Source organism: Strongylocentrotus purpuratus, unplaced genomic scaffold (assembly GCF_000002235.5).
Source record: "Strongylocentrotus purpuratus isolate Spur 01 unplaced genomic scaffold, Spur_5.0 spur5_scaffold_15, whole genome shotgun sequence".
Taxonomy (NCBI): Eukaryota; Metazoa; Echinodermata; class Echinoidea; order Camarodonta; family Strongylocentrotidae; genus Strongylocentrotus; species Strongylocentrotus purpuratus.
The window spans coordinates 34,886,218-34,911,728 of record NW_022145600.1 but is presented as its reverse complement, the minus strand read 5'-3'; the positions used below and the strand labels follow the sequence as shown (position 1 = coordinate 34,911,728).

Genomic DNA, 25,511 nt, shown 5'->3' with positions numbered 1-25,511 from the left:
TCAATAGGCCTACTATCGATCAACTTAAATCGGGAAGGGTAAGGGGGTATATATGCGTTGACCCGCCCTATATTACGAAAATCCCTCTTGTATTGTAACGTTAAATACTTTGTTTGTATAGATACAGAAGCTCTGTTAATGGGGCATGTTCCCCGTATTCCAGAGGGCGTTCAAAATACGTACCCGCCGGCGGACGGTGCTAGCTGCCTATTGACACCAACAGAATACGGCTCTTACGCAGATGGCATGTTCCGAATGCCCGCACAATGCCGATTATCGCATACACGTGCCGAAGTTATACCAATCGCAGTTCGGCTCTAAGATTCGGCTGCTGTTTCCACCCACTTTCGTGACGTCACGATCGGCAGCGATCAGCTGGCTTGGCGAAGGCAGGCCATGCCGCGCATACTTTGATTGACAGCTGTATGCAAATTAGAAGTCGATCTTCGGAACCGAGATGGCGATGACTAGAGCAGCGGTAACTACACTGGCGGGACCATGCCCCTTTAATAAACGATATAAAATCGAAGGCTAATGGTGGTGTTTCCGCAAATTCGGGATACCAAATATGGTCATGGTAAAGATGAATCACCCGGTGAGGTAGCAGCCGACACAACTATAGTGTGAGTCAAAAAAAAAGTTTACACCTAGAAAACTGCTAATTATTGTAAAAATCATCTATGAACAGTAAATTATTATACATCTTATGCAAGGGTGTTTTATCCCAAATCATTTGGTATCATTTTTGTGTGGTATGTGTTCACGCTTGGATGAACAGGAGGCATTGTTTTCGAGAGTGCAAAAACCGACTTGCGCCAAAGTTGCTTATGTGATGTTTGGATAAAACAATTGGGATTTGGGTATTAATTCGGTCTTTGCAGATCCAAATAACATCCCTAACAAAATTAATCATGCCACACATATCAAATATCATCGAAAATTTGTGCGCGCGCGTGTGTGTGCGTGTGACTTTGCTTCTGCAAAAAGCATATGCAAAGCATTTCATTGGATACATTCAATTCATTCTCTCACTCCGCTAATTCCAACATAATTCATAATGTAGGCATCACTTTGGCGCAAGTCGATTTTTGCACTCTCGCAAACAATGCCTCCTGTTCATCCAAGCGTGAACACATACCACACAAAAATGATACCAAATGATTTGGGATAAAAACAATCTTTAATAAGATGTATAATAATTTACTGTTCATAGATGATTTTAAAAATAATAAACAATTTTCTAGGTGTAATTTTTTTTTGACTCACACGGTATAGCTTTTACACATCCGTATCCGTATAGGCCTAGCCTGAAAAGAAGTCATGTTCTAATAATAGAAATCAGGGTTTCCTGTTAAAAATACATGTATATGCAACACGCGAATGGCGCTGTGGTACATGATTTGAACAAATGGAAGAAACGGCAAACGAAAAGCCAGCATAGTAGCAGACGTTGTCGGATAAATACTAAAATAGTAAGTTTTGATTTGTATCTTACTTATATGTGGTTATTATATCTGTTATAAAGGTTGACTTTATTATGCAGATATATCTTTTTTAAAAGAAGGATTTATATAAATCTACTGTGCTTCAAGCTCTATTCCATTGCCGTTCAACGGATCCATGTAAAACCCTATGAAGGTTACGGTCGTGCATAATTACATGCATAATTATGCTCTTCACGCATTAACAAAAAAACGCGGATCAGAATCGAACATGCGCATTGGGAGAGTTATTCATGTATGTTAATATTTTAATCACTTAGCTAATTACTGCGCGCTCGTATTGGTGAATCCAATAACCTATCCCAAACCTAATCTCATTATCCTGATTATTGAATACAGCTTCGTGCTGTTGGGAAATAAATCTAGTCAAACTTGGTCAAGGTTTTTAATTTTATCAACGTTAGAGTGTATTAAAAGTTTCTTCAGAATAGCTAGATCCACAAATGTGACATGGCAATGAATAATATACAAATAATGAATGGTTATGAGTTCAATAGTGCGAATATGTTCATGAGTTGGAAGATTAACATTCTATTCAACGAGGCGTCAGCCGAGTTGAATAGAATTAACGTTAATCTTTCAACGAATGAACATATTTGCACTATTAAACGAATGAAAAACATTCATTATTTGTTTTATACAACATCGAAGAAGACCTAATAGAACGTTAATCAACAAATTATGCTTTACTCCTTATAAAGATAAATTAAAGTTCGAGTCAAGCCTTCTCGATTACATGCAGATTGCCTTCGCGTCAGATACACGCAGGGATACGCGCACATGCAGCAGAGAGGTACGCAGTCTGCATATAACCAAAATGCACGGCGCATATAACCAAAAATGCACGACCGTGCAATATCATGTGACCAACAATCGTCCAAATGACAAGGATCCACGTAGGTGTTGTATAATATATACAATTGTCATGATTGCCGGTTATTTGGAGCGTTGGAATAACTCGTGTCGTACGGATATTGTTGAAGGTTGTGCGTAATAGATTTTTTGTATTTTTCTATCATAATAAGAATCACAAAGTTGACTTGTACATTTACAGGAAGTAATCTTTGAAAGGATTGACATGATCTAATTTTATCTGTATAACAAGCCCGGCCCCCCCCCCCCCACTCAGTGTTATTTAGGGAACGCGTATGCTCGTTCCCTCTTTTTGAAAGCACCCCCTATCTGAGGACTGCCAATATTTCCGAACCCCCCTTTCGCGGGCTTTTCGCGGGCTTTTCCTGCCTTGGAGACCCCCCTTAATAGGGAAAAATGCTCAATGTACCCCCCTAAATTCGGAATAATTTCTCAGGAGTCCAAAGAGATAAGAGAAAAAAAGAAAAAAAAAAACCCTTTTTAAAGAAATCTCCGGGTGAAAAGTCAAATACACCCCTTTTTTTGCAATTCTCGGGCCGGACTTTGTCGCACGAAAAGTACCCCTTTACCGGACATTTTGGTAACACGCATGCGGTCATTCCGGCCCGGAGTGGGGGGGGGGGGGGGGGGGGGGCGGATAACAAGTTAATGCCGGCCCAAGCTTAAAAACAAATAAAAAGGATAAAGAAAAGGAAAAAGTAGGAAGGGGGTAGGGGAATGTTAGGGACAGAATCAGGGGGGGGGGGGGACACAATAGAAGCAAATTAGAATGTTTTTTCTTCTTGTTGAAAACAAATAACAAATGGGAACATTTGAAATGTATTATTCTCCCTTGTTTCGGAAGGGGGGGGGGGGGGTGTTCGGCTAACTTTAAATTTGATTTGACCCCCCCCCCCACTCTCTCTCTTTTGAGAACCCAAACCAGTGTCATTTATACCAGCCATTTACACCAGCCAAACCCTCTCAGTAGGGCGCTAGTTCACAAGTGTGCTCACACTTTAGAACCTTACGTTTAATGAATCTGCTTGCCCCAGGTTGAATTAGCCATGTCAAAACTTACAAAAGGCCCTAAGTAGCAAAGTTAGACCCCATCCTAAAATGAAGTCTATATGTCTACATCTAACTTAGATAAACGATTGAAAGTTGGCCTAAGCTAGAATTCATGACCCCATACCAAAAATTTGTATTAACTTTAACAAGTGTACCTTATTACGACTATAGCAACTTATTTCTGTCCCCCCCCCCCCCCCCACAGATCATTTCAGTTGAGCGTAAGGTAAAATCCATATCAAGCAAATCGTCAGGATGGTGAAGCGCCTCATGGATATGTGTTTGGGATGCATAGCCCAGAACCTTCACGTCATCAGCAACGTCGGCAAACACCTCCCCACATTGCACAAAGAGAAGATACTCCAGTGGGTCGTGAATCATAATATGCTGACGACAGAATACCTTCCACATGTCACGTATCATCTCTTCTCTCCGGCACTGAGGTCCATCTCGTTCGTTGATTGTGATCAGATCACAGATAAGCTTCTCATACAGCTTGATGACTGCAAGTGCGTTCTGGAGAGTATCACGATTGACGGGTGTAAAGTGACAGGTAGGTGGTGCAGGACATTTTTTTACGTCACACCCAGTCACCAACGCCACACCAAAACTGAAGTGACTCCAAATCAAATCATAATAATTGACAAAATCTTGGCCACTTTGGGTGATGTAATTTTTCTTACAGTCTATTATCGGTCTGGTGTTGGTTTCGATGTTGAGTTTTTTAATGTGATTGATGTTTTTTGAGCTTTGAGAATATTTGTCATCATGGCTTAACTGTATACAGCGTAATGGTTATGGATCAAGATCTTTTAATTTTGTTGTTGTTTGGGGTGGGGGCCCGGAAGGGGCTCAAATATGTGTTCAATATAAGGCAACAACAACACTTGAGCTTTGTTTGTAGTCAATTTTACTGGAGGAAAAAGTCCTTCCCCACCCCTTCCCACTGATCTGCCACCATGTATTTTCCAATGCTTTTTCTCCTTCCATTGTAATGAGATTCTTAAACTTCTTAAGAGAATCCATATTATGGAGATGCGGTCAAAGTGCATATCATGAACTGCAAAAACATGATCGTCCTGGTGTATATACAATACAACTAAATGGATGTCTTATTGATTTGTGATGTTATACAGGAGACAATATTAAGACTCCATACGTTTGTTTCTATTTGCAGATATTGGTGTAACAGCCTTACTGAGCCATCAGGATGAACTGCAGACCCTGGTCTTGGAGAACATATCTGAGCTGACAGGGACAGGTTTAGAAGTCCTCAGGTCAAGGAAGTTAAAAGATGTTCACTTCTCGGGCATTCAAATTACCAACGAAAGTAAGTCGCATCATTGATGGACTTGAGTTTAGCTAGAACTTGACTGTGGTTGGGAAGGTTGCAAGTTTATGCCTGACATGATATTGATACATATTTCCCACTCTTTTGATAATTGTTCAAGCAGTAAATGGGAACCTGTTCTGATTTCTTCTTTGGAATGCACTATGCAGTAATAGTGGTTTTGTTTAGCTTAAGTGGGAGAAATAATGTAGAAAGCCCTTGGGAAATATATATATAAATGTGTAATATCATGATATGTTATTGGCTACACATAAATGGAATATCATCTCTAAGGTGTTTATATTTGTATTTGAAAGACTTCAAAGCATTATTTAAAGGTTATTGACAAGAGAACTATTCTGAGGAGGACAGCATAATTCCATTTCCAACTGTTTAAACGAGGATATTTCTTCCAGCTAGTCATTCCTGTTCTATTTCTGTTTCGTCCACTTTATCTCTCAGGCCTAATAGCACTTGTGACAAGAAATCCAACAATATCAAGACTGGATATAGGTTGTTGCGGTAAGCTGACACATGAAGTCATCCCTGCAATAGCAGTAACACTCGCAAATGAACTTGTAAGTGTATTGATCTGTCTCGAAGAAGATGATCTATTTCAGGGCCCCGTTTCACAAAACTTGTCATCAGTGACAAATTACAGTTTTTGTTAAAAGCTACTAAAATCCTTGCTTCCGATTGGTTATCAGCAGATTTGTCACTGATTGTTGTCATTTGTCATTGAATAAAGGCTTTGTGAAACGGGTCCCTGGACAATTACCCTGACATAGTAGTCCAGGACAACTACCCTGAATCTTGGAATAAATGAAAGAACTTTCTTATCGAACTTGATCCTGATACAGTACATATTGGAAAATGGAAATACAATTCTTTGGTAATAGGACACCACTCGATATCAATAATTCTTAGTTCCATTTAACATCCTTTGACATGATTAATCCACTTTTGCCACTCACCACCCAGGTGTAAATGGGTTGCGATATGCCAGAGCACTAAAGGTTTGGCCACCAGCTTTGACCCGGGTAATAATGTTGGAGTGCCTGCATGGTGTATCATGACGTCACGGACATGTGCGCTATATCAGAAGCCACCATTATTATTTTTATTTATTATTTTATCTACATAACTGTGTTCAATTGTTACTTATGAATTATATCTTATTTTCTTGTGGGTGATAAATATTGAATATTATGGTAATGCCAAGTTGCATCAATGAACAGTAGAGATCGATGATTATGCATTATTTTTTAAAATTTTAATTCTTTCCAGGAGAATTTAAACCTTCAAAAGATCCGCACAATAGAGAATAACGATCTGGTTGTATTATCACAACATTGCAAAAACTTAGAAGGGTAAGCATAAGATATTAGTAATTATTCAGTGGATTAATCGGTGTCTTAATATATTGAGCTGTGATAATGTTGCGTAGTAAATAAATGAACAGTCAAACTGATGATCCGTCTTAAATTCGTCCCTATTTTCACGAAGTGACGGATGAGCGCGCAATTAAAAGAAAGTTAGTTTTGAATAAATCGCTTTCAAACTTTCAAACTATAATCTTAACCTCTTTAATGTATCAACACACAGAGAAAAAGAGGTGTACATTCACTACCTATAGGGAGTAAATGCTTGTCGCATAAGTGACACCCCTCAGGGAGTAAATGTACTCCCCAATGTAGGGAGTAAATTTACACCCCACAAGAAGGTGTAAAATTTGAACCCCAAGTCTATGATTTTACTCCCTTTAAAGGTAATACAAAGTTTTGGTACGGGGTCATGAATTTGGTCCAAATAAACATAAATTGGAAGCATATGCGATCCTACAATATGCAGTGATCGTTTTCGCGGTTGAAATCGAGTCTAAAGTTATGAAATGGTAAAAAATAAACTCTTTATGTTGTATAGCTCCCTCTCAAGGTCAGGATATTAATTAAGCTATAAAACAACATTTCTTGACTAAAATCGACCGATTAGTCATTTCCGTTTGGAAATTATATATCACAACTACATATTCTGAGATTTTCATGGTCGCAGCTACCATATTATTGTACGGCCGTATGCGCTATTTGAAATTTATCAAAATTTACCGGGAGCACCGGGAAATTTTTATATTCAATTTCTCTCGAAAGCAGAAGTGTTTTAGGGGCTAAATTTTCTAGTGCTTATGATACATCCACAGGGGAATCTAAATATATTAAAATTGTAAAGAATCACTATCAACCCAATTTTCAAAATTTCCCAAAACTTTGTACTACCTCTAAGGAGTGAAATTTGCACCCAATGGTGCTTAATTAACACCTTTTGGTTCCATTTTCAAGAAAAATGGGTTCAAATTTAGTACACCCGTGGGGTAGAATTTTATACCCTATATGATCGATTCCACACTCTGTGGGGAGTAAATCTACACCCTTCTTATGCACAGCATCAACCAATTGATCATCCCTCGAGCAATCAATCATCCATGCTTTGTAATCACCTAACAGTCACTTATTCTCACCCTTTGTCTACGTTTCACTGCTCTAAAGAAATCAGACCAGAATATGGGGTACCGGATGGCGTCCTTTTTTTCTGCGGCACAGATTGGGGCTTTTAAAAAAAAAGAGGTCTTGATTTAACCCTAACCCTAACCCTAAAATTTCCCATAGGCTCAACACGCACCTAACCCCAATCTGTGCCGCAGAAAAAAAATAACGCTACCGGGTGAGGCTGGCCTGGATGGACGCATCGGATCAATTGTAGTGGAAATATCTAATACACAATCCTGACCTTCCCGAATATCTTCCCTTTAGTTCTTCTTCTTCTTCGCTATAAGTACAGGCCATCGTCGGGTGTATTTTCGTACTGATATATACATGTAGTGTCTCAATAAAAGGTCTACAATGAGCTATGTGCAGTTAAAAAGACATCCGTAGCTTAACGGAGCTGGATCTTGAGTACCTCTCTCTTAAAGCTTAGCAGAGAGGTGCAGGTGACGGCGATTGGTTACTTGGTCGATTTGGTAGTTACACGTATAAGAAGGCAATAGTAAAACAACACTTCTGCTAATTTCATTAAATTATTAAATATAACCTTCGGTACAACCCTTTATTCTTGATCGGATAACTTTCACACAAATAATATGCCCAAATGAAACATGATAATTCCCCCAACATGACTACAATATATAAATATTGCTAATTTTCCTTCATTTCGCAGTACCTATATCGACAACAGAAAAATATATTGACCAATTAGAGCTCGTCTGACTGAAATAGGGTGTAAAATTACACCCTCAAATGATTTTTCTGTACACCCTTGCGTATTTCCGTGTTTTATACTCCCTAAAAAGGTGTAATAGAGGGCGCCCTAGTCTAATTTCGATTTACTCCCCAAGAACACCTTTTATTTCTCTGTGTGAAGGGCAAATAATTGTTATATCCTGGGATAGAACATATCTCAATGTTTAGTTCTATGTTTAATTATTTCCATATTTTTTTATATTACGGGGGGAAATGAGCTGTAAACATAACCGTCACTTCGTGAAAACACGAAATTCAAGGACGCGCTGTTATTTTGTTTTCACGAAGTGATGGCTCATATATAGCCGCGCGCGTAAAACATGGAATTCCCGAAATGGACACTAAATACGGCAAAACGTTATGTTTAATTGATGTGCAGATAAAATAACTCGAAATACGAAATAGAGTACATTTTCCTCTTTCTGGCTGCTTTTTTATTCCTCTGTTTGCACTTTTAACACAACCGTCATTTCGTGAAAACACAAATTACATAGAACGCTTTGATTTTCTTTTCACGAAGTGATGGCTCGTATCCGGGCGCGTATAAAACATATGGGATTTGTTATTGTGTGAAACATGATACTCAACAATGGCAGTAGTGTAGTATAAAACATGTAAAACTATAGGCCTTGTAGTAGAGGTATCATTCTGATCCTTATTATCCTGATTATCTCTTGCAATACGTCCGGACGATAAATTCAAATGAATGACAATTGACAATTTGTCATGAATCATTGTCTTTAAGCTTACCATTAAATGCATCTGGCTAGAATTTTGCTTAGGTATTTGGTACTGCATGGATGATTTAAATGGTAAAAATGAACTTGTGTTCTATTCATGCTATTCTTATTCATTTGCATTATGTTTTATTCATTCAAGTTCTAATGTGTCTGACTGTTTCCAAGACAATAACTTTTTTTCTCTATCATAGTTCTATGTAGCTTGATATCTCACAGCAAATTTTGAGAGAAAAGCAATCCAAGCAACGCGTTCGCCTTTGCTGCTCTTCAATAATACTTGACAAGCAGTATTAATTAATTTTTCAAGGACTTATGATAAACTGTTTAAAAGTTGATTGCCCTCGGTTGATTCTTTTGTTCGGATTATTTGGCGGGGAGAGATAGAAGTGAACTGTACGCTTAACGACGTTGTATCATTATTCTTATTTGTTCATCATCGCTATGATGCTCTTTGAATACAAAACAGCTTTTATTGTTAGGCTTCCTGAAAGAAATTTCAATTGTTGTTAAGAATTTTTTGGTTGCACTCTGTAGATTATGATGATGTGTTTGCATGATCTTGTTTTCAATAACAAGATCAAACACATGATGAAAATCTATTGGGTGCATGCCAATAGGTTTTTACAACAATAAACATAAATGAGGTGCTAATCGATGCGGCGTACACATGGCAATCACATGGTAGATAACATTGTGATCATCAGTACTGAGTCTAATAAATTTATGAGAACTGAATTTGAACCCATGCAGCCATATGCTACCCCTCTCGTTCTCTCTCTCTCCCTCTCTATCGCCTTACTTTTTCCTCTCCCTCCCTGTGCATTTGTATGCCTCGATAATACAGAAAATAAACAATAAGATTCTTATTATTATTATTATTCTTACTACTTCCTAGTATATGTAGTAGGGGCCCGGCCCCCCCCCCCTTGAGAAAAAAATCATGTAAAATCACGTGATTTTTACATTTTTTGGGGTTGCCCCCCCCCCCCCCCCTGGCGCTCAAGGGGGGGGGGGGTGCAAATTTAAAAAAATTCGAGACAAAAAAAAAAAAAAAATGTGCTCACTACCCCCAAATACAAGATACAATATGAGAATTCATGGAACTGAAATCCAACAGTCTAATATGCATTACTGATTTCTAAAAATGAGGTAGGTATACCTGAAAAATAGCTGTTCTGAGCTAAACATTTGAATATCAAAGATTTATGTTTGCAGGAGTTCATTACAATACTGTAACAGAAAACTGACACAGGTACGACCATTCAGTTCATTATTTTAGAAATCATGGACAATGTTACCAGTTCACTTTAAATCAATTCCTCGATTTTATAATCAATCCATTTCATTACGATAATTACTTAATTCTACACACAATTAAAATTATGAGTGGAGTTTTCTATATGATATTCAAAATGTTTACAATTAAGCAGTATAAGAGAAAGATTGAGGTATTGAAATATTGAAGCATTGCCACAACGATCAATATGATTGATTCTAGTTTCTAAAGCATGCTCTTCAACAAAAGTTCTTCAATTTTCTTCACACGTATGTCATCCGAGCGATAGTGGTTGAAGCAGCGAAGATTCTTGATCTGGACTGCTTGAAAGCAAAAGGAAATAAGAGAAAGAAAAATCATAATAAAAAAATTCCAAGTCAAAATCAATAGAAAATCATTATCAGAATGTCAATTATGAAAGGGAACTTTACAGTGCATTATATTTATGACTAGGTGAAATTATTTTGTGTAGTTTTGGTACCAACCTTTAGAGAGGCTCTTACATTTAGATACTTTAATTAGTATAACCTTAGTATTAGCAATTTTTGTTAAGGATTAACAAAAATATTAGATGCTGACCTCGATAGGACCACTCATTCCCTTAAACTGAGAGACCTAAACATTAAAAACAATTAATTAGGAATATCTCAAATTTCAACTATTTGGAAACGACCAAGAAGGGAAGAAGATACCTTTTGACTTGTTCACAAGCCATCTGAACTAATTTGATGTCACCATGCCAAGTCACATCTGCAGCTCTGACTGTATTCAGTGAATTGCTTCAACAATTCCATACCGCTCCCACTTTGAGGTCACCGTGCCAAGTCACATCTGCAGCTCTGTGTTCAGTGAATTATCAAGGACCCATCTAACCAGCATGTCGGTCCCTTATTCCAATCTAATTTTGTAGAATAAAAGAAATAATTACAGTACAAGTTATTTTCCTTTTTTTTTTAAGGTAAAGAAATACATCTAATATTATCTTTTGTACATAAAATTAATCACTAGGCATAACTGACCCCAAACAGACGTTTTCAATTGCCCCTACCAAACAACTACCACCTTTAATGCACATATGCAGTGAGTGTGCTTGGTACTTGTCATACAAGATGATCAAGTTTTGACTCTATGCACTCTATTTACAACAAATATTCCAATTTTGGTTCATAGAAGTTTTAGCTGAAAATATTATATACCAAATTGGTATTTAATTTTGGCGAAGGCTATACATGTACATGACCATTGAATGGCCATGTACGTATAAAGCCTTCGCCAAAATTAGAAACACGTTCCTGTCCAGCTTTGTACTATGTCTGCTATAAAGTGCATTACATATTCCATATCTATATTTCCCAGTTAATATTTAATTGCTTATGTAGCCATCATATATAATAGCAGTGTATTTCAAAGATTTGTATCGATCGCAAGTTCGGTAGTGAGCGCAAATCAATGGATGGCATTATACAGACCGGTCATGATTAATCATAACTCTCTATATGCTGCTAATGTGTGATTTTCTTTCACAGACCATGAAAACTATTCTCATCTGGATGTGTATCTGGCCTGCGGCATTGTTGAAAAGTAGATGTACCAGTCCTAGTGCTTCCTTAATATAAGCACAAATTGTATCTAATGCATCTGAACTAAGGGAAAGCAACAACATCATCATAATCATTACCACTGAAGTGTAGGTTATTCCTGGAGATTCTCCTGTGCAATGTTGTGACATATCATCTGGTATGGTGCTTGCTTGGAAAATTCTTTAAAACACGGAGTGGAGTTGAGCAACATTTGCTGGTATCATGAACAATTGTTAAAAAGAATTATTTTATAGGGTGAGGGACCAAGGATACTAAAGTGCTGCCTTTAAAACACACCTTGAGTACAGACAATGGAAGAATGATAAGCTAAACGTGTGTGCATTGTTCCCCAACTGGTAGACTACTCATGAGATTACTTCAGTCTCCAAACAAAAGTATCCCATTTCCGGATGGTGCCATTTAGTCATTTTCAGGGTAGGACCTAATAGACTATTTGATTTTTTAAATAACTGTTCATTCATGTCCCTTTTTGCTTGGAAGGCAACTCAGTAAATTCCCTATCAGTTAAACAGGAGGGTCTACATATCCCATGCCATCTCACCTCAGCATGATGATAATTTTCATAACTCCCCTTGCCCAGGCGCGTAGCCAGGGAGGGGGGGGGGGGCATGGTTGAACTTTTTTAGACCCCCCCCCCCTTTTTTTTTTACCTCGATCGATTACATGTATGTGCCCCCCCCCCAAACATCAAACTCTGGCTACGTGCCTGCCCTTGCCCATGTTGGCCTTGGATCTGGAGCCCTGAAGCTGCTTACACCCCAAGCACACCTTTACAAGTAAAGTCACAGCGACTCAGTTTTGTTTAGATCCTGATCTACTCACCTCTAGATTACTGACTAGTGGCTGACATAAATTGATAATCATGAAATGATGATCTAGAGTTATAGACTCTAAATAAAATGTATAATTAGCTACACTACTAATACTAAAAGTACAAGTAAAACTAAAACTAAAACAAAGGTAGGGTCTAAACTAGTCTAAGTCTACCTTTTGTTAAAAGTAAAACTTCGTTCTTATTCTTAACTTAAGCAGATGTAAAAAAAACAAAAAAAAAACAACCTTATTAAATCAATATTTGATGTGAAATGCGATAAGAAAGACCCTCCACTTAAGGTATTTAGTCTAGATGTATGTTTTTTTCAGACATGATTTGGTCGTTTTAGTTTTGCATCACATACCCCACTCCTTTATGCACTTACATGAAAATAAGTATATGGGGCGATGTGTGCAACGGCGGTGCATTTTGTATACATTTCTGCGCTCATGGACATATTTATTATTGCTTACAAAGAATCAGAATGACTCAAAAGAGTGTATCATATTACTTTACCCCCCAAAAAACTATAATAAACTCACCTTTTCATAGTCTGTCACTGTTTCAAATTGCGAAATTTTCACTCCCGTCGTGAAACAAATAAAAGCAGAAAAAGAGCGGACGAGAATTTCACGAAGTGACGGCCGGCTGTATAAGCGCAGCGCGTAACTGATTAGTCGTCACTTCGTGAAAACGTCACTCCTTTTACTAGGTATTTTCTTGTTTACGTCATCGTCATAGTGACATAATTAGATATTATTGTGGTTAGAAATTTTGTGAGGTTTAAGATGTTAGTGAATGATGTCCAAAAATGCAAAAAAAAATGAAATTATATGCGATTTTCCTCATTACCGTCACTTCGTGAAAAAGGGACGAATTAAAGGACACAGAGTACCTGTTATGTTTGCACCATGTCGGCTCTTTCCATGCACAGTATATTTCTACTTGTAATGGATATCTGTGGAATGACCTAGTGATGTACATACATATTAAACAGAAAATAATGACAATTGATATTACCATTAACTATATTCTTTTGTATTCCCAACCAACAGGATTGATCTATTTGGCTGTAGTGAAATAACCAGTGCAGGGCTGAGGGCGGTAAGTAAAAGTGGCATATCTAACAAATATGCAAAGGACCATTTATTGTTAAGACTACAAACTATGCTCTTAGCAGTACTAATTTAGTTTTGCCTAAAACGAAAACACAGAATTGTAAGCGTACGTTTCTATATCGCGGAAGTAAATTGTATAATGGATTATCTATGCCCACTCGACAATCAAGAAGTTTGGCTATATTTAATAATGTAATAAAACATTTAATTTGAAATGTTATGACAGAGAAATATGGTTTTAGATAATATTAATACCAATTTATGATTGTCATAAAAATTGTTTATTGTTCTTTGTAATATACCCTGGAGGACTCGATCAGGAGGGGGTAGCGGGAGGCGTTGGCGGCATCGAGAGGGCGGCGGGAGGGGAGGCGAATGGGATTGATAAGGGGGTTAGTGCATTGGTAAATTACTATGATTAAAAATTGATATTATAAATTAAATTAATATGATTTTTTTGCTTTTGGACCCCATGGAAGAATAGGACCATTTTGAAAATGGTCCTGAAATCGGCTATCCAACCGTTTGTCTATACGTAACACATTTACTTACTTTCTTATCATTTGAAATGTGTTTTATATATATGTTTTTTAAAAATTGTATGTATATATGGATTTCGGAAATAAAAACAAACAAACAAACAAACAATTTAAAATTATATTTGCTTCTTTTTTAAATGAAAATATTTCATGTGCAAATGAAAAGCATGAAAAAGGGGTAGTTTTGTGCAACATTAGCACCAAGTGTTACGCTGTGATCTGTGAGTTATCTGTAATATGTTAGCCAGAAGGGTGTTAACACTTTGTAAATGCATAAAAGTTAACACCCTTCTGTCTCTATCCAGACGAAAAGATGCAGATTTTGAAGTTCACTCTGTAAAAGTAGTCTACTGAATCATGTATGTACACTGCATAAAGATTATTGTGTATATGGTTGCGTTTGAGTAAATGCATACCTGCGTACCATATTGCTCTGATTGTCTCATTTTCGCTCGCGTGAACATTGCCAGCACAAACCACTGACCTCTACCTCCTGTACGGATCACCGCCCATTCCCATTCACTATACGTCACGTACTAAAAGGCTGTATTGTCTGCCCGTTCATGAATATTCATGTTTTGGCTAAACTCGGAAAAATGTTTGCTTAAATTACTAAATGGAAAAATGACGGTGGGGGTTGGATGAAATGGACATAATGAACCAAGCAGAAGTGATCTATGATAATTCATGCTTCTTATCCTTCGTGTGCTTGACCTATAATCTTAAAATCGCTTGGCAAACTGAGTCCAAAGTTCGACTTGTTTCACATGTGTACTATAGGCAATGACGAGCTTGCAACCTATTTTGATCAAATTACGGTGGGTGAACTTTCAAAAGTCAATGGGACATGAGGGTTCAAATGAAAGAGCTAGTGATAACGTAAGTCGGGGTGGATGTGCTTTTCGTTTAAACAAAAAATAATTTTTTAACGATTTTTTGTTGGTACAATTACATAGGCTAACACGTATGGCTGCTGACTCTGACAATCGGGGGCGTTGTGAAATGAGACTAAACGAAGCTATATGATTACCATTGTTTCTTGTCAGTATTTGTTTCCTTTATGTCTCCTTCTGCTACAAGCTCTAGGAGAGCGCCAACAAGAACTTCCTGACACAGTTCCCCGTGAATCTCAAAAACCTACTCTGTTAATGCAGTGCTGCTTCAAGGCGTCAAGATTCTTGTACATTCCCTTTAGTTATGTGCAGTCCTGTATACATTAACATATTATTTGTCATTGCTTACAGCTGAGTAAAGAATGCACCAAGCTCCAGCTTCTAGATATCTCCTTCTGCTACAGCCTCCTGCAAAGCTCCAGCAAGGAATTCCTGACAGAGCTACCTCTAAGTCTCAAGACCCTTGTCCTGTCAGGGCTCCGGCTGGATGGTGGAGATATCCATACAGCGGTCTCAAGGTTACCAACGCTGGAGACTCTAATACTCTGCGGGAAAAATTTCATTACTGAAGAACATGCCATAAAGGTTTGTAGTTCTCTTTCTGCAAAAGTGTTCTGCAACAGGCAAGTCCACACACCAGTGTCACCTTTAGTTCTTTCTCCATCCCTTTCTTTATTTTCTTTTTCATAGCGTCATATGATGTGTCACTTATCGAGTCTGACACCATCCCAATTCTTGGTCTGCCTCTTCCATGATTATCATCCGTCTTCCCTTCTAAGATGACCCTGAGCATGTTACCTCCCTCCCCTGTAAGACGCGTCCTGTCTAGTTTTTCTTCTGTCTCCAGATTGTTGCTTGATAAATGTAACCTTTGTACATTACATATGGTTGTGTATCCTCTCCTACATCACTGAGGTACATTCTTAAATTCTGAGGAGACTTCATCAATTGTGTAATGGAATTTCATGTTAATGTTTTTGATGTATGTGCTTGCTGGATGGCCATGTATATGTGAATTGATGACTGTCACCCTTTCACCAAATGGATAATGTTACCCAATCTTGTAATACTGTTACTTGCACATTGCCTAGGTACATATGGTATGTAATACGTGTGTCCTTATCCCTGTACTTTACAGATTTTCGAGACGGTTGGGCCTCAGCTGATATGCTTGTGTATAAGAGGCCACCGTCAGATCATAACCGATGATATCCTGGGGCTTATCGTCAAGAACTGTACATCCTTAGAGAAGATCCATTTGGGAACACATATGATGTTGACCGGTGAGTCGCTGAGGGTGCTGTTCAGAGATCAGGAGAGATCTAGAAACCTGACACAACTCAGGTTATTTGGATGCAAATATGTGAGTGTTGTGCTTTATAACTTATTAAGGAGCACTGTGGTGGTATAGTTCATTTTTAAAAAGTTTCAATCAAAGAGGTCGAGAGTTCGTGCTTACATGGCTCAAAGGGAGAACAAAGATTCTTCCTTTGTGAGGGGAAACTGGATGGTCCATGTATTAAAGCTATGGGGAGCATTCACTAGGCAATTGGTTACAACAAAACATTGGATCCGAAAATGTATATTTCGACCCAACTGTAGAAATAGGGTACCTGGTAGTAAGCGGTTTCTTGTACAGTTTGAACGATATTATAGCAGCTCCAGAAAAACCATGGTAACATATGGCAGCATCAGGAACACCAACATGACTGTGATGGTATAAAGGCACATTATTAGAAGCCAATATTTTTGTGATTATTTGTTTAGAACAAAAGTATCATTAAATCTGTAGTGACTTGACCTTTGGAGAACTTTGCATTTGTAAATATTAATGTCTTGTCTTTATTGTGTGGCTTGAAGTCTAGCCTTTTATTCCATTGTCACTCATTTCGTTAGTGACACCTGTTGCATTACTAGAGTGCCACACATACTTATTCTGGCAAGCACATTCCACATCCTATGGGTTGGGATGTGCAACCACCTAATGTACTGGTATAGCTTATACTGTACAGGTACATTACACTTGCTTGCTTTATTTGCCACACCTATTTTCATCACTTCTCCTGAGCTGTTCATATAGAGCACACGTATTCTCTAGAGAGTCGATCTACAGCAAAGCTAATTCAACTTCATCTTAATTCTTGTCCTATTTCTTCGCTTGTTTCTCTACTCGGTTCTGAGGCCTTATTACTTTATAGAGATTAGAAGTTTCTTCTTCTTTACTTAATTCGCGAAGAAGCGTCATTACTTTGTACATGGTCTTACATATTCTTTCTACGGGTGCTGTGCAATATTTGAACTACTACTTGTGATATAATATATGTTCCAAGTATCTGTACTCAACAGGTGTTTCTACGAGACAAGGTAGGAAAGAAATCTATTTCTATTTCTTTTATTTAGGTGATTAAATTCCCTAAAAATCATTTTAAAACTTGATATAGCCATTAGGTTTTGTCCATTCATTATCAGCAAATTCAACAATGGGCTTTTCAATAACCCTGCATTCTCCATGTCAAACAGACCTTTTGCATAGCCTCTTCAGCCTTATTCTTCTTATATCCCAAAGATAATCAGGCTGGAGTCTTTGGAAAATGCGTGACATCTCAAAATCTACTTCTATCCTCCAGGGTATCCTCATTCGCCATGAGTGGAACCCTGCACTGCCACATTGTTCACATTATATTTAAGACTAACTTCCTGTGTGACAAATGACAACTGTAGGCCTGTAGCAGTCAAAGTTTTTTCTATTGATCGACCAAAGATAGTAAAAGTTAAGTGTTTGTGTATTTTTATGCCTCCGCAACGAAGTAGCCGGAGGCATTATGTTTTCGGGTTGTCCGTCCGTCCGTCCGTCTGTACGTCCCGTTCTCATAATCGCGTTATTTCAAGAACAGATTGATGGATTCCCGCCAAACTTGGGTCATGTATGTATCTTGCAGAGCTAATGAAGTAATTAGATTTGGGGGTCATGAGATCAACGATTAAAGGGCTCAATATGTATGCAAAAATAGCTCGTGATCACAATATCTCAAAAACCGATTAATAGATTCCCACCAAACTTAGGCCATATATGTATCTTGCAGAGCTAATGAACAGATTATATCACAGGGCTCATTAAAAAACAAAGAAAATGCAATCATTTTTCAATAATTCATTGAATTCCCCCGGTCCCCACTAGAAAACAATTCTGTGTGCCCATGCCTTGAGCCATAATGTATGGTCGTACAGAGGGTTTTTTATGTTGGGGGCCGGGGGAAAGTGCAATGAATTATTGAAAATTTATTACATTTTATTTTTTATTTTTTATTTGTGGGAACTGCCCCCTACCCTAGTCCCGCTGCATACAGTCATGGTTCAGTGGCCAAGCAATGGCCTCGTAACTGTGAGGCCCCAGGGTCAAAACCGTGTCGATGTGCTGCCCTTTTGTGGGGCATTAATCCTCCTTACTGTCATTTATGACTTAAGGGCGATGGCCCCCTAGTTGATAATCATAGTAGCAGACATGCTTTAGCAGTCACGCAAAACAAATACTGGCTAATTATTATTCAATAAAATCTGAGAATGTATACTATTATGTAGATCTATTAGGAATAAATCATTGTCAAAATAATTCCATAAATTGGGGTAAAAACAATATTCCAACTATATAAGCGACAGTGTATATATCTTGCAGAGCCAATGACTGATTCGATTTTAGGGTCATGAGGTGAAAGGTCAAAGATCATGGGGCTCATCATATATGCAAAAATAGCTTGTGATCGCATTATCATTAGAACCGACGGATGGATTACTATCACACTCAAGACATGTATGTATCTTGCAGAGCCAATGAACTGATTAGATATTAGGGTCATGAGGTCATAGATCAAAGGGTCATAAATGTATATGAAAAGTAGCTTGTAATCACGATATTCTAAGAACCATTTAATGGATTACAATCAAACCTTAATTTTAAAAATTGCTTCTGTTTTGGTTTGTAAAATTGCTCTATGGCGGAGGCATCATTTTTGCGCGCAGTCGAACTTTCATCTAGTTTTCTTCATTTTCTTTTTTTTCTTCAGTTGAACCATGATATCTTGCTAGATATGAGTAAATCATGCGTGAACCTGACCGAGCTTAACATGGCGGGAGTCAAGTGCGTTGATGACACCTTGCTCTTCTCCATAGCAAACCACATGCCTCATCTGAAGCACATCTCACTCGGGGCCTTTGTTGGTTTAGCTACTAATCAGGTGAAAACTTTGTTCATATTTTCAGTCTCATCTGCATCCTAGGCTTGTCGTGCGTGTGTGTGTGTATGTGTGTTGGGTTTTTACAGACGTGTATCAAACAGATATGATTATTTACGTCTGGGACCGACCTTTAAACGTCACCATCCGAAAGACGTGACTCAGTTTCGAACCTACGTCCTCGTCTGAATCAGTTTGTAACTTCCACTGTTAGCTGGATTAGAGGCGCACGCCACAACGCCTAGTCATTCCTGGTTTGTTCGTTGTATAGATAAATTGTGGAGGAGTAGGATATGGTGAAATAAACAGTTGGCTCAAGATCATAACATTTTAAGGGATGCTTGCTAAATGATAGGGCTACTAAATCTGCCTTTGGATAAAACACTATCGATTGTTGATCACCTTAATCAAAAAGTGCCAACCACAGAAAATAATGGGTTACCCTCTTCTTAATCTCAAAGAGATGTGGTGTGATGGAGTGTAAGATATAGGTAATGAAGAAATTGAATCTTTGAGGTCCTTATATAAAATAAGTCTTGCATTGTACTTTCAATATTGTTTGTCATCAAGAAATAAGGGCTATACTTAAATTGCATTTTTGTTGTATTTTGCTGTTTTTTAAAATCTGTTAAAATTTCTTTTAAAACCAACCCTTCCATTGACTGGTGTGTTTTACTCAAGTTTATGAACTTTATGGAAAGACAACGGGTAAATCTATCATCTCTATAGTGTTCCACTATTAGAATATACCATAATGTCTTTTTGTGTGTATTTCTACAGGTCACGGATAACGGCGTTGTTGAACTGACAAGATGCTGCCCTCTAGAGTCTATCAGCCTTTCCGGAATCCACAGCATCACAGATAAGAGTATATTTGCTCTCGCCAATAACTGCCCTGATCTCAAGAATCTGTTTATAGCATGCTGCAGTAAGGTTACAACGCAAGCAACAAACTACCTGCAGGTAAGTGTCATTGTTTATCGAGGAAGTGACACATGTGTTTTAAAAATTTACTATACATGTATAATATGTTTTATAAAACCAGTACTATTCATGTATGATTATCACATGCACATTTCTCATATAATATAGAGTGTATTTGTGATTTTACACCTTCCTTTTTCTTGAGTCATCCCTTTAGAATTTATTCAGGTGAGTCAAATGTGAGGACGAGGTATGTCAATGCAAACAATGAGAACCCCACATGCCTACAGACATGGATGTGTGGTGATGGTACATGTTATATACATTTTTTTTTTTTTAAAACGTTTTAGCCCTCCATAGGCTATTTTATTGAGTCAAATAAACATTTTTACAATTCAATGAAATTAAGTCTTTCCTTAACTCAAACAAAACAGAATACTTTCACATTTCTCTCCTTGTTGTTCATACAAACAAATGTTGAAGTGCCTGCCATTTAGTAAAAAATTTGTTATGCATACCAGATATAGAATGGATATATCTCTCGTCTTCATAATATTGAATAATTTTCTTCTTCAATGAACTAAAATTTGGAATTTTGTTATTAAGCTTTTGAACAAATAGTTGATGCTTAATCAAAGTCACCATGCAATTTAAAGCATCGTTTCTTTTGTCTTCAAAACCAAAAATTACATTTTCTAAATTAAACTCTATCTGTAAACTCTATCTGTTATATACATGATTTGCCATGCAAAAAAACAGTTAAAATTGCATGCTCAAGCACTTATACACAACATTGACTGTCATGTGATAGTTTTCAGCCAATAGGATAACCAAGTACACCATATCATTAGTATTCATCTTCATCTGTCATTTTCTGCCCTCTTTGTTTTCTTCCTCTCTCTCTCTTTCTCCATCTCTCCCCCCCCCCCCCCCTCTCTCTCTCTCTCTCCCTCTACCTGAACAGGATGTTTGTAATGACAAGTTATACGTCTACCATCGCCTCCCCAATGCTGATCCAAATCTTGTCATGGCCAAGAATCTCGACACTGGTGAATTCTGTCGGGTCGATCAGACAAAATGGTCAATGTGGTAACCATAGCAACAATAATTTGTATTTGAATATCTTTCTCATGTCATCATCTAAAAATATTTGGTAAGTTCATCATTTGACATAGCATACTTATAGTAACTGAAATAGTGTAGAACTCGTCACACAATAATTCCTTAATATACTTGTATAATATTTTAACCTGTAAAGTGGGCAAACCTCATCGTCCCTTAATGATAGTTATCAGATTTCTCATCCATTGAGAATCAATTCAGATAATGTGGAAATATGATAAATAGTTTAAACATTTTGAAATGTATTCATTCAGGTATATGGTTATATGGTTATTGCCTCAGAATAAAAATCTTGTTAATTTGCGAATTGATAGCAGGGATATTTCATTCAGATAAGATATGGCACACAACGACAATCCTACTCATGCTATTTGAGTAATTAAGGGTGAAGGCCATACAAAGAAAAGTGACATTTTTGGAACTGTTTAAATATTGAGATTAATTGCAAACAGTACCACATAATCTAGAATAGTTTTATACTTTGATCTCACCGGGATAGCAGCTGCAAAATCATGTGTGCTGTAAATAATTACATGTTTCGTGTATTTTTATAAACGCTGGTGGACTGGACTGAAATTTGATTCAGGAATTCCTATGCGACATGCCCACTTTAAGATACATATCAACCAACCCTCAGATAAAATAGACTGGCCCTCAAGCCTAAAACTTGAAAACTTCAGAAACTTCCCTGGTCCACTATACCCCTGTGCTTAACATATGGACAATGATGGTATATTAATAGTATATTATAGAGAAATAATTGTATTAGTCATTATTCACAAATGGATATATAATTAGATGATCATATTTTTGTCAATTAGAATCATTACTGCCATCTTGGAAATGCTTCCACATGTTTATGTGCCTCAGGGTAGATAATCAAAACTCCATTTGTCAGAAAAAGGTTACATCTCCACTCCAAAATAGAGTGAAATTGCCCTTACTCCTAAACCTAGGAATTGGTTTCATTTGTGGAAAAGGGTCCACTTAATGTACCTCAATGTCCCATGTTTATACACTCTTTGTGGCATTATTCCAGAACATGTTGATATTTGATATTAGAATTTGATACATCTAGAACTAATGGAGAACCTTATAAACATTTCTGTTAAGTGCAATTTCTCTTTTTAATAAAAGTGAAGAGCATCATTTTCATTCCTTGTACTTCATCTTCTTTTAAATGGTTGTTACTTTATCAAATATACATTCATAGTTTGTCAAGTGAATATTATTGTAATTGCATACACCCATTTATATGGATTGCTAACATTCTTATCGTTATATCAATTAATATAAGATTTTAGGATCACACACATGTACCGTAGTCAAGAATCACAGGTCAATTTACATGGAAATGAATGTACTTTATGTGAGTGAGTGCAGTATATACATGGCCCCTGTCTCGACCTTGTTCAAAATGAATTACTATTTTATGATCCTATTTGATTGACATGTAGAAGCCACAATTTCTTGTTCTGCTTTGCATTTAATGCAAAGGATATGTCTTTAAAGAGAAGATGCAAGGAATATTTTTGCTATCATATGTATTTGTGCATTTAATGCCTAAATTTTGAGTTAGTGAATGACTTTGAAACAATGTGGTCAGCAATTCGTTCATGTATAGTAATTTCATCTACTAGTCTTGTTAACAAATATATTTGCTCTAAGTTGATGTTATATGTTGATGGCCCATTCAGAGGTCTCTTAGGAGAATATATTTAGTACTCTCGACTACATGTATTAGGAATTCCCCTGATAATGCCCTTCGACCAAGCTATAGCCATTTCATATCTTGACATAAAGTAGTGCTTACATGCTTCCTTTTGCTATCTCTCAAATGTGTCTTGGCATAAGCATGTATGTATAAAGATTTCATATGTATTTGCCAAGGTTTCTATAACCATGTATGTATCTGGCATCGCGTACTTAAAAGCCAATTAATGGTTTTATCTGCCCTAAAAGGTTTGTCATTAGATTTCTTTCATTTTGATTTTCGTTGATAAATAGCAAAATCTATTAATTTTAAGCTCATATAAAGATTTTTTCTTCTTCAAGTGGAATATGATACTAATGAGAGGTGAAAAGTAATGTATAGCCGATACAGGACATTAGTTCTAACATGCAACCGATTTATGTAAACTTAAACAAGCTTTGCGTGCATGATGTTTAGAAACCTCTGTTAGCTTGCCGTTGAAACATTTGTAATTCCATTTTCCTATTTTCTATAAATTTCATATTATGATATAGACCTTAAGTTATAACACAAGTGAAACCCTCAATATTATATAATGCTTATTAATCATTGATGGTGATGATTTTGGTGATGATAATGATGCAATGACGACGTATATTACAGAATCATTGAATGATTTCTACATTCTGCACACAGATAAACAAGACTTTGTACTGATTTTATATATTGAAATGTGTATTTTATATACAAATTTTATTAATACGTGTTGTAAGAATTAGTTTATGAACTTTTCTTTTGTTTTTTTCAGCTTTAACTTTAACAGTATTATGAGTTGTGTATGTAGAAACCATTAGCAAGGTATAACTTTGCATGTATTATAGTCTTTCATGGATAAAATAAATCATATTCTATAGCATATTGTTTCAAACGCCTTTTGTGTTATACATGTGTTTGAAAGAGAAATTGTTGATAAAGAAAGAAGGGGTATTGACATGAAATAAAGAAAGATGGACACAGAGAGTCAGAGAGAAATATATGGATAGAGAGAGAGAGAGCAAGATAATAAGACATTGATGGAGATAAATAATGAAAACAAAAAATGAAACGGTAGGGAGGGGATAGAAAGAGTTTGGAAGTACAACATGTATAAAGGAAATTAAAAAAATAGGAAGGGATGACAACATTGAAAGGTAAAAAGATGAGAGATGGAGAAGAGACTGGAAAGATCTTGAGATGGAAGAAAGATGATAGCATTGAGATTATAAAAGAGAAATAGAGAACGACAGAGATAGAGAGAGTGTGACAGAGACAGTGAGAGAGACAGAGATATACAGAGACAGAAACAGAGAGAGGAGGCATCAGGATGGAGTGGAATGACGGATGAAATACATCTTGGTTAAACGTTTGATGGTATAGATACAGAAGCTCTGTTAATAAACGATATAAAATCGAAGGCTAATGGTGGTGTTTCCGCAAATTCGGGATACCAAATATGGTCATGGTAAAGATGAATTCCCCGGTGAGGTAGCAGTCGACACAACTACAGTGTGAGTCAAAAAAAAGTTTGCACTTATAAATGGCTAATTATTGTAAAAAATTATCTATGAACAGTAAATTATTATACATCTTATAAAAGGGTGTTTTATCCCAAATCATTTGGTATCATTTTTGTGTGGTATGTGTTCACGCTTGGATGAACAGGAGGTATTGTTTGCGAGAGTGCAAAAACCTACTTGCGCCAAAGTTGCTTAATATGTGATGTTTGGATAAAACAATTGGGATTTGTGTATTAAACCGGTCATTGCAGATCCAAATAACATCCCTAACAAAATTAATCATGCCACACGTATCAAATATCATCGAAAATTTGTGCGCGCGCGTGTGTGTGCGTGTGACTTTGCTTCTGCAAAAAGCATATGCATAGCATTTCATTTGATACATTCAATTCATTCTCTCCGTCCGCTAATCCCAACATAATACATAATGTAGGCATCACTTTGGCGCAAGTCGATTTTTGCACTCTCGCAAACAATACCTCCTGTTCATCCAAGCGTGAACACATACCACACAAAAATGATACCAAATGATTTGGGATAAAACACCCTTTCAAAAGATGTATAATAATTTACTGTTCATAGATGATTTTAAAAATAATAAGCAATTTTTTAGGTGTAAATTTTTTTTTGACTCACACGGTATAGCTTTTACATATCCGTATCCGTATAGGCCTAGCCTGAAAAGAAGTCATGTTCTAATAATAGAAATCAGGGTTTCCTGTTAAAAATACATGTATATGCAACACGCGAATAACGCTGCACGGTACATGATTGGAACAAATGGAAGAAACGGCAAACGAAAAGCCAGCATAGTAGCAGACGTTGTCGGATAAATACTAAAATAGTAAGTTTTGATTTGTATCTTACTTATATGTGGTTATTATATCTGTTATAAAGGTTGACTTTATTATGCAGATATATCTTTTTTAAAAGAAGGATTTATATAAATCTACTG

General features: G+C 36.9%; 1 protein-coding gene across 1 annotated transcript; it reads left to right on the top strand.

Moving 5' to 3' along the window:
• Nucleotides 1-1,368: 1,368 nt before the first annotated feature.
• Nucleotides 1,369-23,921, top strand: LOC105443348 (F-box/LRR-repeat protein 2-like). The gene is made up of 11 exons (XM_030986309.1): nucleotides 1,369-1,472; nucleotides 3,631-3,978; nucleotides 4,603-4,755; nucleotides 5,218-5,333; nucleotides 6,043-6,125; nucleotides 13,538-13,586; nucleotides 15,384-15,617; nucleotides 16,171-16,395; nucleotides 19,094-19,264; nucleotides 20,042-20,224; nucleotides 21,150-23,921. Exons 2-11 carry the CDS (start codon nucleotides 3,681-3,683, stop codon nucleotides 21,276-21,278), a joined length of 1,641 nt encoding a protein of 546 aa, XP_030842169.1. The 5' UTR covers nucleotides 1,369-1,472; nucleotides 3,631-3,680; the 3' UTR covers nucleotides 21,279-23,921.
• Nucleotides 23,922-25,511: the final 1,590 nt, after the last annotated feature.